This window comes from Peromyscus eremicus, chromosome 20 (genome assembly GCF_949786415.1).
Source record: "Peromyscus eremicus chromosome 20, PerEre_H2_v1, whole genome shotgun sequence".
NCBI lineage: Eukaryota > Metazoa > Chordata > Mammalia > Rodentia > Cricetidae > Peromyscus > Peromyscus eremicus.
Window position 1 is genome coordinate 26,964,387 of NC_081436.1, and position 14,049 is coordinate 26,978,435.

General features: G+C 49.4%; 1 protein-coding gene across 1 annotated transcript; it reads right to left on the reverse strand.

The window, feature by feature from the left end:
• Window positions 1-7,856: 7,856 nt before the first annotated feature.
• On the reverse strand, window positions 7,857-12,464 carry Znf707 (zinc finger protein 707). The gene is made up of 3 exons (XM_059247624.1): window positions 11,373-12,464; window positions 10,917-11,030; window positions 7,857-9,532 (listed from the first exon to the last, which is right to left on the reverse strand). Exons 1-3 carry the CDS (start codon window positions 11,404-11,406, stop codon window positions 8,682-8,684), a joined length of 999 nt encoding a protein of 332 aa, XP_059103607.1. The 5' UTR covers window positions 11,407-12,464; the 3' UTR covers window positions 7,857-8,681.
• Window positions 12,465-14,049: the final 1,585 nt, after the last annotated feature.

Genomic DNA, 14,049 nt, shown 5'->3' on the forward strand with positions numbered 1-14,049 from the left:
CCTGCCTGGTTCGCTGCCCCTGTATTTCAGGTGTGCAGAGGCCTGCCGTGTGTGACACAAGGGAGCTTGATGTCTCCTTGTCTGCTGGAATTCGATGTCCTTCCACCAACAGCCAACCTGGGTAGGGAGCCAGCAAGGCAGGCTGGGGCTGTGCTCAGGGGAAGTTGAGTAGTGTCAATTTCAAGGGAATTTCTGCAGAAGAGAGCAGGTTATGTCCCCATCACCACAGGAGAACCTACTGGGGCCTTCCCAATCATTTAAAAATACATATTTTCCAGTTTAGGGAAGACTGCAAGAATTATCCAGAAATTCCCATTGTCACAATCTTGACAAACAGGGATACAGGTTATGTTTGGGTCTTTGAATCATCTGGGATTCTGCTGGAGATAGTTGTGCCCCTTAATTTTAAACACAACTCTGTGTGTTTACTGGCTAGAACTTTAGCCTGTTTTTTTTCTGGTGCTGGGGTTGAACCAGGGCCACATGCATGATAAACAAACCTGAGCTACATCCCTAGCCATGTCCAATATTTCTTCAAGACACAATCACAATTAGGAAATTCACCCTGGAGAAAATACTATCAACAAAATTATACTGGGCAATCAGATTTCATCACTTGTCCCAGTGGTGTCCATAGCTACCTATGTCCCTTTCCTGGGTCACATCTTGCAATCCATTGTCCTGTCCTTTTATATTTGTTTTGCTTTTTGTTGTTGTTGTTTGTTTTGTTTTGAGACAGGGGCTCTCTGTGTTGATCAAGTTGGCCTTGAACTCAGAGATCCACCTGCCTCTGCCTCTCGAGTGCTAGGATTAAAGGTGTGCTCTACCACCACCCAGCAACAAAACTGTATTTAAAAACAATTTCTTTAGGGGTTGGAGAGATGGCTCAGCACTAGCTGCTCTTCTGGAGGTCCTGAGTTCAACAGGCTGTGTGTGTGTGTGTGTGTGTGTGTGTGTGTGTGTGTGTGTGTGTTTTACTTTCATGTATATATATGTACCATGTGCATGCCTGGCCAAAGGGGGTGGCTGATCCCCAGGAACTGGAGTTACAGATGGTTGTGAGCCATGGTGTGGGTTTGGGGAACCAAACCTGGGTCCTCGGCAAGAGCAGCAACTGCTTACTTATCACTGAGCCATCTTTCCAGCTCCCTACATGTAGTCTTGTAGACAACAGTCAAGTTCCAGGACCTACAGAATTGCTGAACGAAGAGAGGAGCATGTAGGCCGTGTGGGAGTACATCCTACTGCCCAAGAATAGCCTCATGACCATCCCTTTCCTCTGTCAGATCCAACATCAGATACTGAAATCTCCCTTATATGTGCTATGTATGTCTAGAAGGAAATGTGCATGCATACGGGTGTGCTTGTGAAGGCCGGAGTTCAACATCATTGGGTCTTCCTTAATCACTCTCTGTGATTAATGAGACAGGGTCTCTTGCTGAACCTTGGCTAGTCCAGCTAGCCAGCTTGCCCCAGCAGCCCTGTCTCCACCCCCCCACCCCCACCCCCACCCCGAACTCTAGATGATGGGTGGGCCACATGCTCATCCGGCCTTTTTAGGTGAGTGCTAGGACTCCAAACTTGGATCCTCATGCTTGCCCAGCAAGTTCTTTATCCAGTGAGCCATCTCCCACCCCTCAGACGCTGCAACCTCAGTGTGAAACACTTGCTAAATATTACTACTGCCATCTGGGCTGATTTTGTGAGGCCAGGCACGCTCACAAAATCAAGCCTACCAACATTCCTTGTGAAGGGGGTGGGTCATCAGACCACGTCTAAGATCCTGGCTGCTCCCTACTGCCAGCCTCCAACTGTGTCCAACACTGCCCCAGCTGCAAGCAGGGCCCCAGAAGTGCTAGTGTAGGGGAGAGGTGTTAAGTGAAGGTGGGACTAGCTAGGCGGGAAGCTTTTCCATTGTGCAGCTGCTGTAAAATGAGTCAAAGACTGGTTCGCCGGGCTGGACTCGAATGGCATCCTTCCTTTGATCTCTCGGGGGTGGCTGATGTCTGGTGAGTACCACGGCCTCTGGGGTGATTCGAATGAGAAATGTTCCCCAAGGGCTCAGCTGCTTGAGTGCTTGGTCTCCAGTTGGTGGCGCTGTTTGGGGAGGTTGGGGAGGTACTGGCCTGCTAGAGGAAATGTACACTGGGGGCAGGCTTTTCGATTAAAAGCCTCATCCTACTTCCAACTCTGCCTTTGCTTAGTGCTTGTGGTTGAGGATGTGAGTTCTCAGCTTCCTGCTGCTACTGCCATGCCTCCTTGACTCGTGGACTCTTCTTCCTCTGGCATTGTAAGTCAAAATAAACTCTTCCTTAAGTTGCTTTCGGTCACTTTTTTTTTCTTTTTTTTTAATCACAGCAACAACAACAAAAAAAGTAACTCATACAGCTTTCCAGGAAAAGTCATGAAACACTCAGCTACCTTTTCATACTTTAAGTGCCTTTAAAAAAAAAAAAGTATTATCAGGCAGTGGTGGCACACACCTTTAATCCCAGTACTCGGGAGGCAGAGGCAAACAGATCTCTGTGAGTTCAAGGCCATCTGGTCTACAGAGTGAGTTCCAGGACAGTTAGGGCTACACAGAGAAACCCTGTCTCAAAAAACAAAAAAAAGTATGGTTTCCCCTCTTCCTTTGTATGGGGCTTTGCAGTTTTCTGCATGGCCTGTGGGCTGAGAGCATGGGAGCTAAGATGGGCACTGGGGACAGTGAGTCCATGGCAATTGCTAGATGCAGCTTCAGGACGCTGCAGATGGCCGTGGTGGGGCAGGTTTGTGACCCTAGCACTTAGAAGGCTGAGGAGGCAAAAGGATCAAGTTCAGGACCAGCCTGGGCTACATAGTCAGACACTGTCTCCAACAAGCAAGACAAAATGGCACTGCGGGTGTAGATAGGGGACAGCAGGGGGGAGAGACAGGGGCGCGGTGCAGCTGGCCATCGGTGTCATCCCCTCTAGTGAGGATATCTCGAGCCCTGACATAGAATGTGCAAGTCACCAATGCTCAACAAAACTGAGACAACCCCACCAAACAATTCTTAGGTCCAGTCAAAGAACCCACTTACTTGCTGGTGCTGGGTAGTCAGTGAGCATGTTGGAAGACTGATGGGTCACTGCAGGCTTGCCTTCCCTTGGATTTGGAATGGGAAGTATCTCTGTAGCTGCCATCTAGCAGGGAAAACTGATACAGGTTGTCAAATCCCCTGACAAGTATGCTGAGGCAAGGGCAGGGCAGGGCAGCGTGAGGTGTCAACTCTACATAGGTGTAGAGGTGGCCCCAGACACCCGTCACCCTCAAGTTGCCACTGTGAGTGGATCTCAGGTTCCCACAGTGTTCTGAAGACGTGGTTAGCACCACAAAAAAAAAAAAAAAAAAAAAAAAAAAAAAAAAGATGCCTTTCCAAGTGTTAAATCCAATGTGTTTCCAATATTAGGTCACTGAAGAGCCAACTCTTTTGGTCATTTGAGGGCCTACAATGCAGATCCCAGATACCAACACAGTGACCATTAGAGATAGACATGTGCTGAGAAACAGGTCTTCCACCTCCACAGAGTTCCTGTGAGTTGAACAATCTCCAAAACTGACCCACAGCAGACATGTCACAACTACCACAAGCCCCAAATCCTCACCTAACTGGTGTTCTACCTAAGGAACCCACTTATCCATGGCTTCCAGATGTTGGTGGGGGGGATGTGCTGGTTCTGCTGGAGACACATTGTGTTCTTCCTAGCTCTGTGGACCTCATCTCTGAGTCAAGGTAACCAGTGAATGGTACATGGTTTATAGCTTGCTGGTCAGTGTGTTGCCTGAGATCAAGGTCACAGGCATAGTCCTGCCATCTGTTGGTCCCAAGTAGCCCCATGCACACGTACCCTACAGGGCCGATGTGGTCCACACTGCTGGACGCACACCTGCTTACAAACACCCAATGAGACTCCATCAGTCTGAGAAGGTAGTGAGATGAAACCACTCTGACTGACTGACATTGTCTTCACTGTCCCCAGGTCAACTGCCAGAAGCTTCCTAAGTGACAGGATGGGGGAAGCGTCTCTGAGCAGCCAGGGGCACAGTGCTTATCCACAATTGTATTATAACTCTCTAGAGGAGGCAGGACAGAGATGTCTGCCTGTTCTAGAACCCACTGAGCAGGGCACAGGAAGCAGGCTGGCCATGCCTTGGCTACCAACTGGACCAAACCACAACCTAGCACCCGGACAGCCTGCTCTGACCAACAGGCAACAATTAGCAAGTGACTCATAGTTCACTCCCAAGTTCTGTCACGGTTAACCTCGCACAACTATGGTGAAGTGAAAGCATTATGGAGGGTCAAAGCCAGGTCTGTGGGCCTGGGGGCGGCTCAGTGGGCAAAGTGCTTGCTGCTCAGGTAGGATGCCAACTCATTGGCATCCCTCAGCACCCATATAAAAGCCAGGCATTGTGGCACGTGTGTATCAGTTCAGGGGAGGGAATGTCACAGAGGAGTGGATAGCCTCAACTTCCTGGCTGCCCATTCTAGCAATTGGTGAGTTCTAGGCTCCGTGAACACTCTGTCTCAATCAATCAATCAATCAATCAATCAATCAATCAATGGAAGAGTGACAAAGGACCACTAATGTCTACCCCTGGCATGTGAAGACACGCACACACATGCACCCACCTGCAGATACACACACACCACACCACACCAAACCAAACCAGGTAGAGCCAGCTGGTTCTGGAAAGTCACTTAAAACTCAAGTTTGTAGGGCCTGGTGGTACAAGCCTGTAAACCCAGCTACTTGGGAGGCTGAGGCAGGAGGATGGAAAGTTCAAGATCAGCCTGGACAATGAGAGGCTGTCTCAAAGAGGGCTGGGGTGGCAGTTCAGCCCTTGCCCAGCTGCAGCTAGGTTCAGTCTCCAGAACTGCAAACCACTCAAGTCCAAGTGCCCACTCCCCACAGACACAAGGCAATGTGCTCCGACAACAGGCCTTTTTATGACCACACCCACCTCTGAAAGGCCTTCCCAACTCCACCTACTGGGCATGAACAGACACCTGGCAGCCCTTCAGTGGAAGGCGGACATGCATTTTTGTTTATCCAAGTTTGTACTGTTAAGTACAGGGAATGTCATCTGCATCCTCGATGCACGTCCATTCACTGGCTCCTGACCCACAGCAGCCCAGATAAATTGCCGCAGACTTCACGGTTCCTTTGTTGGAACTACAAACTCAAGGGCATGAATTCGGAAGAAGTGACCCAGCCTGAATGAAATCACACAGGTGGGACCCCAGTGAAATCAGCACCTTTGTAAGAAGAAAAAACAAGGCTCCAGCTGCCTTCATGCAAGCCAGGAAGAGCTCACACCACAAAGTAAGGTGCTGCCATTCTGGTCTCCCAGCCTCCAGATCTGAGGAAAATGGTTTCTCTTTAAGCCACTCTGTGGTATTTTGTCAAAGCCTCCAGCACAGACTAACGGTGAACAATAGTCAGTATGTACAAATTAACTTAAGGAAATACTGAAACTTAAACACTTACTCAGCTAACAACTTCCAGTTCCGTCATACAACCTAACACCCAAGCTCTGTTCACATTGCCATGATTGAAAAAATTTTTTTTACAGGGCTGGGGATGTAGCTGAGTGGTATAATGTCTACCTAGCATAAGTCCTGGGTTTGATTCCCAGCACTGCATAAAACCAGGTGTATGGTGGTATACAACTGTAATCTTAGCATCTAGGACGTAGAAGCAGGAGGATCAGAAAGTCCTGATTTCCTTGAATTTTATGAGTTTCAAAGGCAGGCTTAGCTTAAATAAGTCTTTAAAACTGGAACAATGGCTCGGGGGTTAAGAACACTTACAGCTCTTGCAGAGGACCTGGGTTGTTCCCAGCACCCTTATGATGCTCACAATCATCTATAAATCTAGTTCCAGGGTATTTGAGTCTCTTCTAGACACCCGTGGGTACCAGGCACACACATGCTGATACATACATGTAGGCAACATACTCATACACATAAAATTTTTTTTAAAAAATCTTAAAACTTAAAAGCTGGACATGGTGGCACATGCCTTTAAACCCAGCACTTGGGAGACAGAGGCACGTGGATCTCTGAGTTTGAAGCCAGTCTGGTCTACAAAGCAGGTCAGGATTATCTCAACCCGCCCACAAAAAACCAAAACCACAACTTAGAGTAGCTTATTAAGATCAAGGCCATCTCTCAGCTCCACCTGATTTCCTGGGTTATATCATATCCTATGGGGTGGAGCTCAGCACTTTCCCAGCAGAATTTGACCTTTTGCTTCCCATTTCCTTTAAACTCCTTCCCAATTCCATGGGCATTTTTAAACTGGAACTTTGAGACAGGGTTTGTGTGTAGCCCTAGCTGTCCTGTAACTCAATCTGTAGACCAGGCTGGCCTTGAACTCAGAGGTCCTCCTGCCTCTGCCTCCTGAGTGCTGGGATTAAAGGAGTGTGCTACCACCATCCCTCAACTAACTGGAACTTTTAAAAATTAGGTGGATAGGCCTGCATGCATATCTATATACCACATGCGTGCCTGGTGCCCACAGAGGCCAGAAGAGGGTTGTTGTAGAATAATCTTTTTGTACACTGTGAAGATGTGTCTTTGCCAAGGCACCTTCTGATTCGTTTAATAAAAGAGCTGACTGGCTGGTAGCTAGGCAGGAAGAGGTTAGGCTGGACTTCTGCACAGAGAGAAAGAGACACTAGATGCCACAGGACATGGAGAGGAGACAGGAGGTACAAGATGGAAAAGAGGTAAAAAGTCATGAAACAAAATGAAGATTAATATAAAATGGGTTAACTTAAGTTCGCTAGTGGGATGAGCCTAAGCTATAGGCCGAACTTTCATAATAAGTCTATGTTGTTTTTTGTGAGCTGGTGGCCCAAAGCAAAATCTGTTACGGAGGGTGTTGTATCCCCTGGAACTGGAGTTAGACTTGTAAATTGTCATGTAGGTTCTGTTATTTGAACCTGGATTCACTGGAAGAGCAGTCAGTGCATTTAATTGCTGAGCCATCTCTCCAGCCTCCTGGAATTCTTTCAAAGTATAATTTGTTATCAGACCTAGAGATAAAGCTAGATTTACAGTGGAGACAAGTGCTTGGTCTCTTGAACAGCTTGCTGAATGCAGAGCTATGCCGTGAGCTCCACCTGGGAGACTGAGGAACCTGCCTGTCTCCATTTTGAAGGCAGGAGCCATCATGATTTTTTGTTGTTGTTTTGTTTTTCAAGACAGGGTTTCTCTGTGTAGCTTTGGAGCCTGTCCGGGATCTCGCTCTGTAGACCAGGCTGGCCTCGAACTCACATCCACCTGGCTCTGCCTCCCAAGTGCCGGGATTAAAGGTGTGTGCCACTACCACCGGGCCTTTATGCTGGCCAACTCTTGGATGCACTCCAACAAAAAAAAAAAATCGAGCTTGCTTCAAGTTTGGCTCAAATTGTGGTAGTGGTCCTAATCTCATCGTTGGGATTAACAAGACATTTCTGGCTGAAAGTCGACATGCTGCTTTAGAACTGAAGATGTCCTGTGATGCACAGGGCCACCTCACACTGCTGTAAGGCTTGGCTTATTTCGAGGGACATGACCAGCTCCCAAGGCACCAGGGTCAGGGCTGAGCACAGGAGCTTCTAGGACAGTGGCAGGCCAAGGCCACCGCTTCTGCATACTGAGTGGGCGGACCTGACCCAGCCAGCTCCTGAGCAACACCTGACAGCCAGCAGCAGAGGAGCCTCAGCCACAGCCTGTGATAGCGGAGTGGAGGAGGCTCATTCCTGAGGGGCCCAGCTTGGTGGCCATCTCTACAGCTCATGAGCCTGTGCAGAGAAACAGGACCGGTGAGAAGTATCCAGCTCTCAACCACATGCCCAGCAGAGGCTCCAGCTGCCCCTCCCTGCCCGACACTAGGACAGCTCTATGCAGGGACAGAGTCCCGCCTGAAGCAAAGGCTCATCTAAGTTCCCACACCACTGGGACATAACCTCTGGTTATGCTTTAATGAGACCAAATAAATAGAACCAAAGATCCGGTACCTCTAGCTGAATAAACTGCTAGAGAAACTGCTGAGGACATTTCAACAAACTTCCTCTACCCGGGTGGTCGTGTACAGTCTGTGGCTGCTTCTCACATACCCCCACGCTAGATACCCAGTGTGAATCCAGGTCTCTCTGCAGCCCGTTAACAAGGGTGTTTGTTTCTATGGCCCCCTGTTGAGGTTGAAGAAGCTTTTTATCCCCCCATTTATTTATGTATTTATTGTGCGTCTGTATGCACACGTGTGCTGCAGGAATTTAGAGAATTTAGGGCATCTGGTTCTCTCCTCTGACCGTGTGGATCCCTGGGCACCAAACTCCGGTTCTCGGGCTTTACCACAAGTGCCTTTACCCACCGGGCCGTCTTGTCAGCTCCAGCCTCCCTCCCACAAACAGGAGCCATGGTGAAAGAGCTGGAAGAGAGAGGGATTAAAGTGCACCCGAGTGACACTCAGGACAGGGGCAAACTCCTCAGGGGACGCAGCCAGAGCTGTGGCCGGCTCTGCCTGCACACGTGATGCCCGCCTCCCTGTGTCCATTTCCTGGCCGAACTTCCTCAGGGACTTGGGGACCACCTGGCTTCTAGAGAGCACCCGCTGCGGTTCCCCCAAGTCCCAGAGCGGGGAAGGCCCAGCTGCCTAGGGGTGCCTTCATACTTCCCCACGCCCGTGAGTTCTCTGGTGCCGCGTGAAGAAGCCCAGGTGGCGGAAGCCCTTCCCACAGTGCTGGCACTCGTAGAACCTCTTGGTCAGGTGCAGCCGCTGGTGGATGCTGAAGCCCTTGGGCCACCTGAAGGCCTTGCCGCACTCGCCGCAGGTGTAGGGCTTCTCCCCGCTGTGAATCCGCTGGTGGTGGCTGAGGTTCTCCTTCGTGCGGAAGGCCTTGCCACAGCTGCCACAGTAGAAGGGCCTCTCTCCAGTATGAACGAGTCTGTGCCGGAGCAGGTTGGACTTCTGTTTGAAGGCCTTCCCGCAGTCCCCGCACCCATAGGGGCGGTGCTCCGTGTGGATTTTGCGGTGCTGTGCCAGGCGGTCCTTCAGGCTGAAGGCCTGTCCACACACCTCGCAGCAGAAGGGCTTCTCGCTCGTGTGATTCCTCTGGTGGCGCAGGAGGTTTGACACCCAGCGGAACGTCTGGCCACACTCATAGCACTCAAAGGACCTGGTTCCCGTGTGCACTGTCTGGTGAGCAGCCAGGCGGCTGTGGCAGCTCAGTGCCTTCCCACACGTGCCACAGATGAAGGGATGTCCCTCCCCACCACTCGAGCCCTGCTCCCTCAGGCCTGGCTGCTTCCTGCAGGATTTCCCACACATCCGGTTCTGGAAAGCTTCCGGTTGGTCCGCTTTCTTGCCAGAGGTGGCTCTGGGGAGGCGCACCTTCCCCAATGTCAGGACACTCTTCTTCAAGGTAGGCCCCCTCTTGGCTCCTGTCCGTGGATGGGCCCTCTCATGAGCTGAAGCCCGAACACGGGCTCTCTTACGATCTGTGGACTTTCTGCCTCCTGTGGAGGAACAGACACATTTACTCGGAACTGGCCCAGGGACAAGCCAACTTACAAAGCAGCTATCCAACAAATAAATTATGAAGAAAATGTGTTCAGTGTACACAGGTGAGCTAAAACTAACAAGACTTAGAGGGCCAGGTACTTGGACACAAAAGAAACCATAAGTGGGTTTAAATGGCCCCAAACCCACCAACTGTCCATCAAGCTTGTGTCGGTTCCAGTAACAACAGGCCTTATACCACGGGGGTGGACCTGGGGCAGGCACTGAGAGCTAGCTCTCTGCAAATTAGAACCACTCATCCTCTGAGCCATTAGCTTCCTGCAAACAGAGGCCTGATACACACCCAGCTGGGGGCTCCACATAATCTGGGGCCCTCCCAGCCTGTCTGGGGCACATAAAGTGCCTGGTCTTCTTTCTGGGAGGATATGAAGTAAAAAACAAAACTCAGGGCAGAATATTTCATGAATTGTTTATCTAAGGCCTTGAGTTCTATGCCTAGTATGGCAAAAACAAAACCTCCATGACCACCATCTGGGAGCATCTTACTTAAGGAAAAAGCCAGGGCTTTACCCTAATTTACAAATGAGCAAACACATGTGAAATAGAGAACCTGTCCTGTCCCAGTGTCCCAAACCTGGAACATGTCGGATACAGACAGACAGTCTCTCTCTCTCTCTCTCTCTCTCTCTCTCTCTCTCTGGCTATCACAGTCAAACCTCAGCCGCTCCTAGACTTATTACAGACAGTGCTAGGACATCGCCTCCCTTTCTCAAACACCCCCCTCCCACAACAACCTCACCACAAGGGTCCACTGACACATGTACACGTCCCTCCCACCAGAGCTTAGTGGCAGAAATATGCCACTCATCCACCTCCAAAGACCCTAATTAAGAAGGCACTGTGCAGGCTGAAGAGATGGCTCAGAGGGTTAGGAGCACTGGCTGCTCTTCCAGAGGTCCTGAGTTCAATTTCCAGCAACTACATGGCCGCACACAGCCATCTGTAATGAGACCTGATGCACTCTTCTGGCATGCAGGCAGACAGAACACTGTATACATAAGTAATTTTTTTTTTTTTTTTTAAAAAGACTTATTTATTTATTACGTATACAGCGTTCTGCCTGCAAGCCAGAAGAGGGCACCAGATCTCATTATAGATGGTTGTGAGCCACCATGTGGTTGCTGGGAGTTGAACTCAGGACCTCTGGAAGAGCAGTCGGTGCTCTTAACCTCTGAGCCATCTCTCCAGCCCGTAATTTTTTTTTTAAGGGCATTTTGCATCCACTCTCCCACTGTGTCTATCTGAGGGGTGGGAAAAGTGGCCTTAATCAGTGCCAGGAAATGTGGGAGGGGTCAACCAAGAGTAGCTCATCCTGCTTACCTGGGCAGACACCTTTTTGTGCTTCTAGAAACTCAGGCCTGTCCCAGTCTTCAACCCATGGTTCATCCCACTGATCCAGGTGAGAAATAAGGTCTGGTCTAGGGCCACAGTATCCTTTTCAAAAGTGAGAAATGGTATCTGATTTGTGTAAAAGACAATGTGAGTCCAGGACTCAGACTAGCTCTGGGCAGCACAAGATGACCCCAGCAGCCCAGTCAGCCCCTGTAGATCCCCTGGAGAAGCTGCCTGGAAGTAGGAATGAGGAAGTCAGAGGCTTACAGGAGGGAAACAGGAGTACTCCTGCCTGCACATGAGCACACATATGCTAACACGAAACCCCATGCAGGGACCTAGGCTACCTCCAGAGGAGCCAAGAGATGCCCTTGATCAGACACAGCACAGGGGTCTTATCCAGGACCTACCAGGCTCCAGAAACCAACATGAAGCAGCCCTTACCCAGCTCGACGAAGTTCCTGAAGTTTTCAAGCATCACATCCCGGTAGAGGGTCCTCTGGCTGGGGCTGAGACACTCCCACTCTTCCCTGCAGAAGTGTACGGCCACATCTCTGAAGGTCACGGGCACCTGACACACAGATGGCTCCAGGACTGCCTGCTACTGAGTGAGAGTGAGTCAGAGAGGGCATGCTAAAAACCCATACACTGTACGGGAAGGGGGGGTAGGGCAGGCAGTGATTTCTGTGGTGGTTAATATTCACTGGGAATCACCTAGGAGACACACCCCTGTGGATGTGTTTGTGAGGATGTTTCCATAGAAGTCTAACCAACCCTGAATGTATGCACTATCATTCCATGGGTGTGGTTCCAGCTTCATGAAAAGGGAAAGGACAGCCAGCTGAGCACCAGCATTATCTTTGCCTCTTAGCCCAGGATGCCATCTGTCACATTCCAGCTTACACGATGGGCCTGCCTATGTCACTGCAACAGGAAAAGTCACTGATACAGAAAACATCCTCACGGTGCGGGGCATACAATTCTCCAATTTGTCCTGTGCCATTTGAAAATGAAACAGAGTCATAGTGGTGCACACCTTTGATCCCAGCACTCAGGAGGCAGAGGCAAGTGGATCTCTGAGTTTGAGGCCAGAGAGTTCCAGGACAGCCAGAGCTATATACAGAGAAACCCTGTCTTGAAAAAAACAACAACAAAAACCAGAACCAAAAAAAGAAGGACCAGGAACCATCATTAGCCACTGTTGTGGTTTGGCTGTAGGCGAGCATGACCTTCTCTGTGCTCATCCCATTGCTATCGAGAGATAATCTTGATTCTGTAGTCAGGACAACAAGATAAGCAAACAGCACAGTAATGACTAGGTGTACTGCGATGCTAATGAGAGTGTTAACCGTCTAGCAGGACTCGAGCCACAACACTCACTAGAATTTGACCCACAATCCCAAGCTTCCTGTGCTCAGCCCCCTTTCCTTTTCATTTGATGCAGGGTACAGTTCGTGAAATGGTGCTACCCACATTCGGGGTAGGTATTTCCACTTCAGCCAACCAATTAAGAACCCCCACCCGAGCCGGGCGGCGGTGGCGCACACCTTTAACCCCAGCACTCGGGAGGCAGAACCAGGCGGGTCTCTGTGAGTTTGAAGCCAGCCTGGGTTACAGAGTGAGTTCCAGGAAAGGAGCAAAGCTACACAGAGAAACCCTGTCTCGGGGGGGGGGGGGGGGGGGGGGGGGGGGGGGGGAAGACACACGACCCCAACCCCATGGTGGCTCCTGCCTTTCGTCCCAGCACTTGGGCGGCAGAGGCAGGCAGATCTCTGTGAGTTTGAGACCAGCCTGGTTTACCCAGCAAGTTCCAGGACTGCCAGGGCTATGCAGAGAAACCCTGTCTCCAAAAAACAAGAAGAAAAAAGAAAGAAAGAAAAGAAGGAAGGAAGAGAGAAAGAAAAGAAAATCCCCGCTAGTTGGGTGACCCAACTACAGAGACCCAATCTCAAAACGAAAGAGTTCAAGGCCAGGTGTCCTAGTGTCAATTCTGCTCCTGAGATAGAATTCCGACAAAAATCAGAGAAGAACGGCTTATCTAACTTACAATTCCAAGTTATAGTCCATTGCTGCGGGGAAGTCAAGGCAGGAATTTAAGGTTGTCACGTCGTAGTCAAATGCAGAAGAATAAATAAATAAAATGACTGCCAGGCGGTGGTGGCGCACGCCTTTAATCCCAGCACTCGGGAGGCAGAGCCAGGCGGATCTCTGTGAGTTCGAGGCCAGCCTGGTCTACAGAGTGAGTTCCAGGAAAGGCGCAAAGCTACACAGAGAAACTCTGTCTCGAAAAACCAAAAATAAATAAATAAATAAATAAATAAATAAATAAATAAATAAATAAAAAAAATGTTTAGAACTCAAACTTGCTTTCTCTAATCTTCCATAGTCCAAGGGCCCCAAACCTGTGTTTGCCCATCAATTAAGCCAATCAAGGCAACGCCCCACGGACATGCCTAAAGGCCAACCTCAATTTAACAATCCCTTACGGACACATTCTTCCAAAAGGACTCTAGATTGTGTCAAGTTGAGAAATTAACCATCACATTTACTTTGCCTGCACGGCTATCTCAAAGACCGTTGGGATACTTAAAAAGCAAGCCAAACAAAGCAAAGCAACAAAATTTAATGGAACCAATAAAACTTAGATTTTCTGGTTCTAAAAAGGAGTTAGGAAGATAAAATGGCAAGCTAGAGGAAATATTCCCAATTCACCATCCTGCCAAAGAACTAGTAGTACCCAGAATAACTTTTACAAACTAACGGTAAAAAGAGAAAGACATTCTATAAGGGTAAAAATAAGCTGTACTAATCCTAGCACTCAGGAGACAGAGGCAAGGGGGTCAGGCACGAGTTGGAGCCCAGCCCGACTACAAAAGCGAGACCATGTCTATAATAGGGAAATTATTTTTAACACATAGCACAAAAGTTGCGCCTAGGGCATTCAACCCTGTGACATTGCGCCTGGACTAGTTATCTACAAACGCGCTGGTCTGCATTCTTATCTGTAAACGACCTGCAAGGCCGAAAATTGGGACACACCGAAGCTCGGGAAACTCGGGTCCGGGTAGTGACTGCCAACCACAAACAAGCTGATCAAATGAGAACATTGCTCCTCATCTGA

Bases quoted from the DNA above. Each gene is read 5' to 3' on its own strand.
- Znf707 (XM_059247624.1), bottom strand. From the start codon at position 11,406: ATGCTTGAAAACTTCAGGAACTTCGTCGAGCTGG. The intron at 11,031-11,372 runs GTAAGGGCTGCT...ACTTTTGAAAAG, and splicing joins CAGGAACTTCGTCGAGCTGG to GATACTGTGGCCCTAGACCA. The intron at 9,533-10,916 runs GTAAGCAGGATG...GTTCCTCCACAG, and splicing joins ACAAAAAGGTGTCTGCCCAG to GAGGCAGAAAGTCCACAGAT.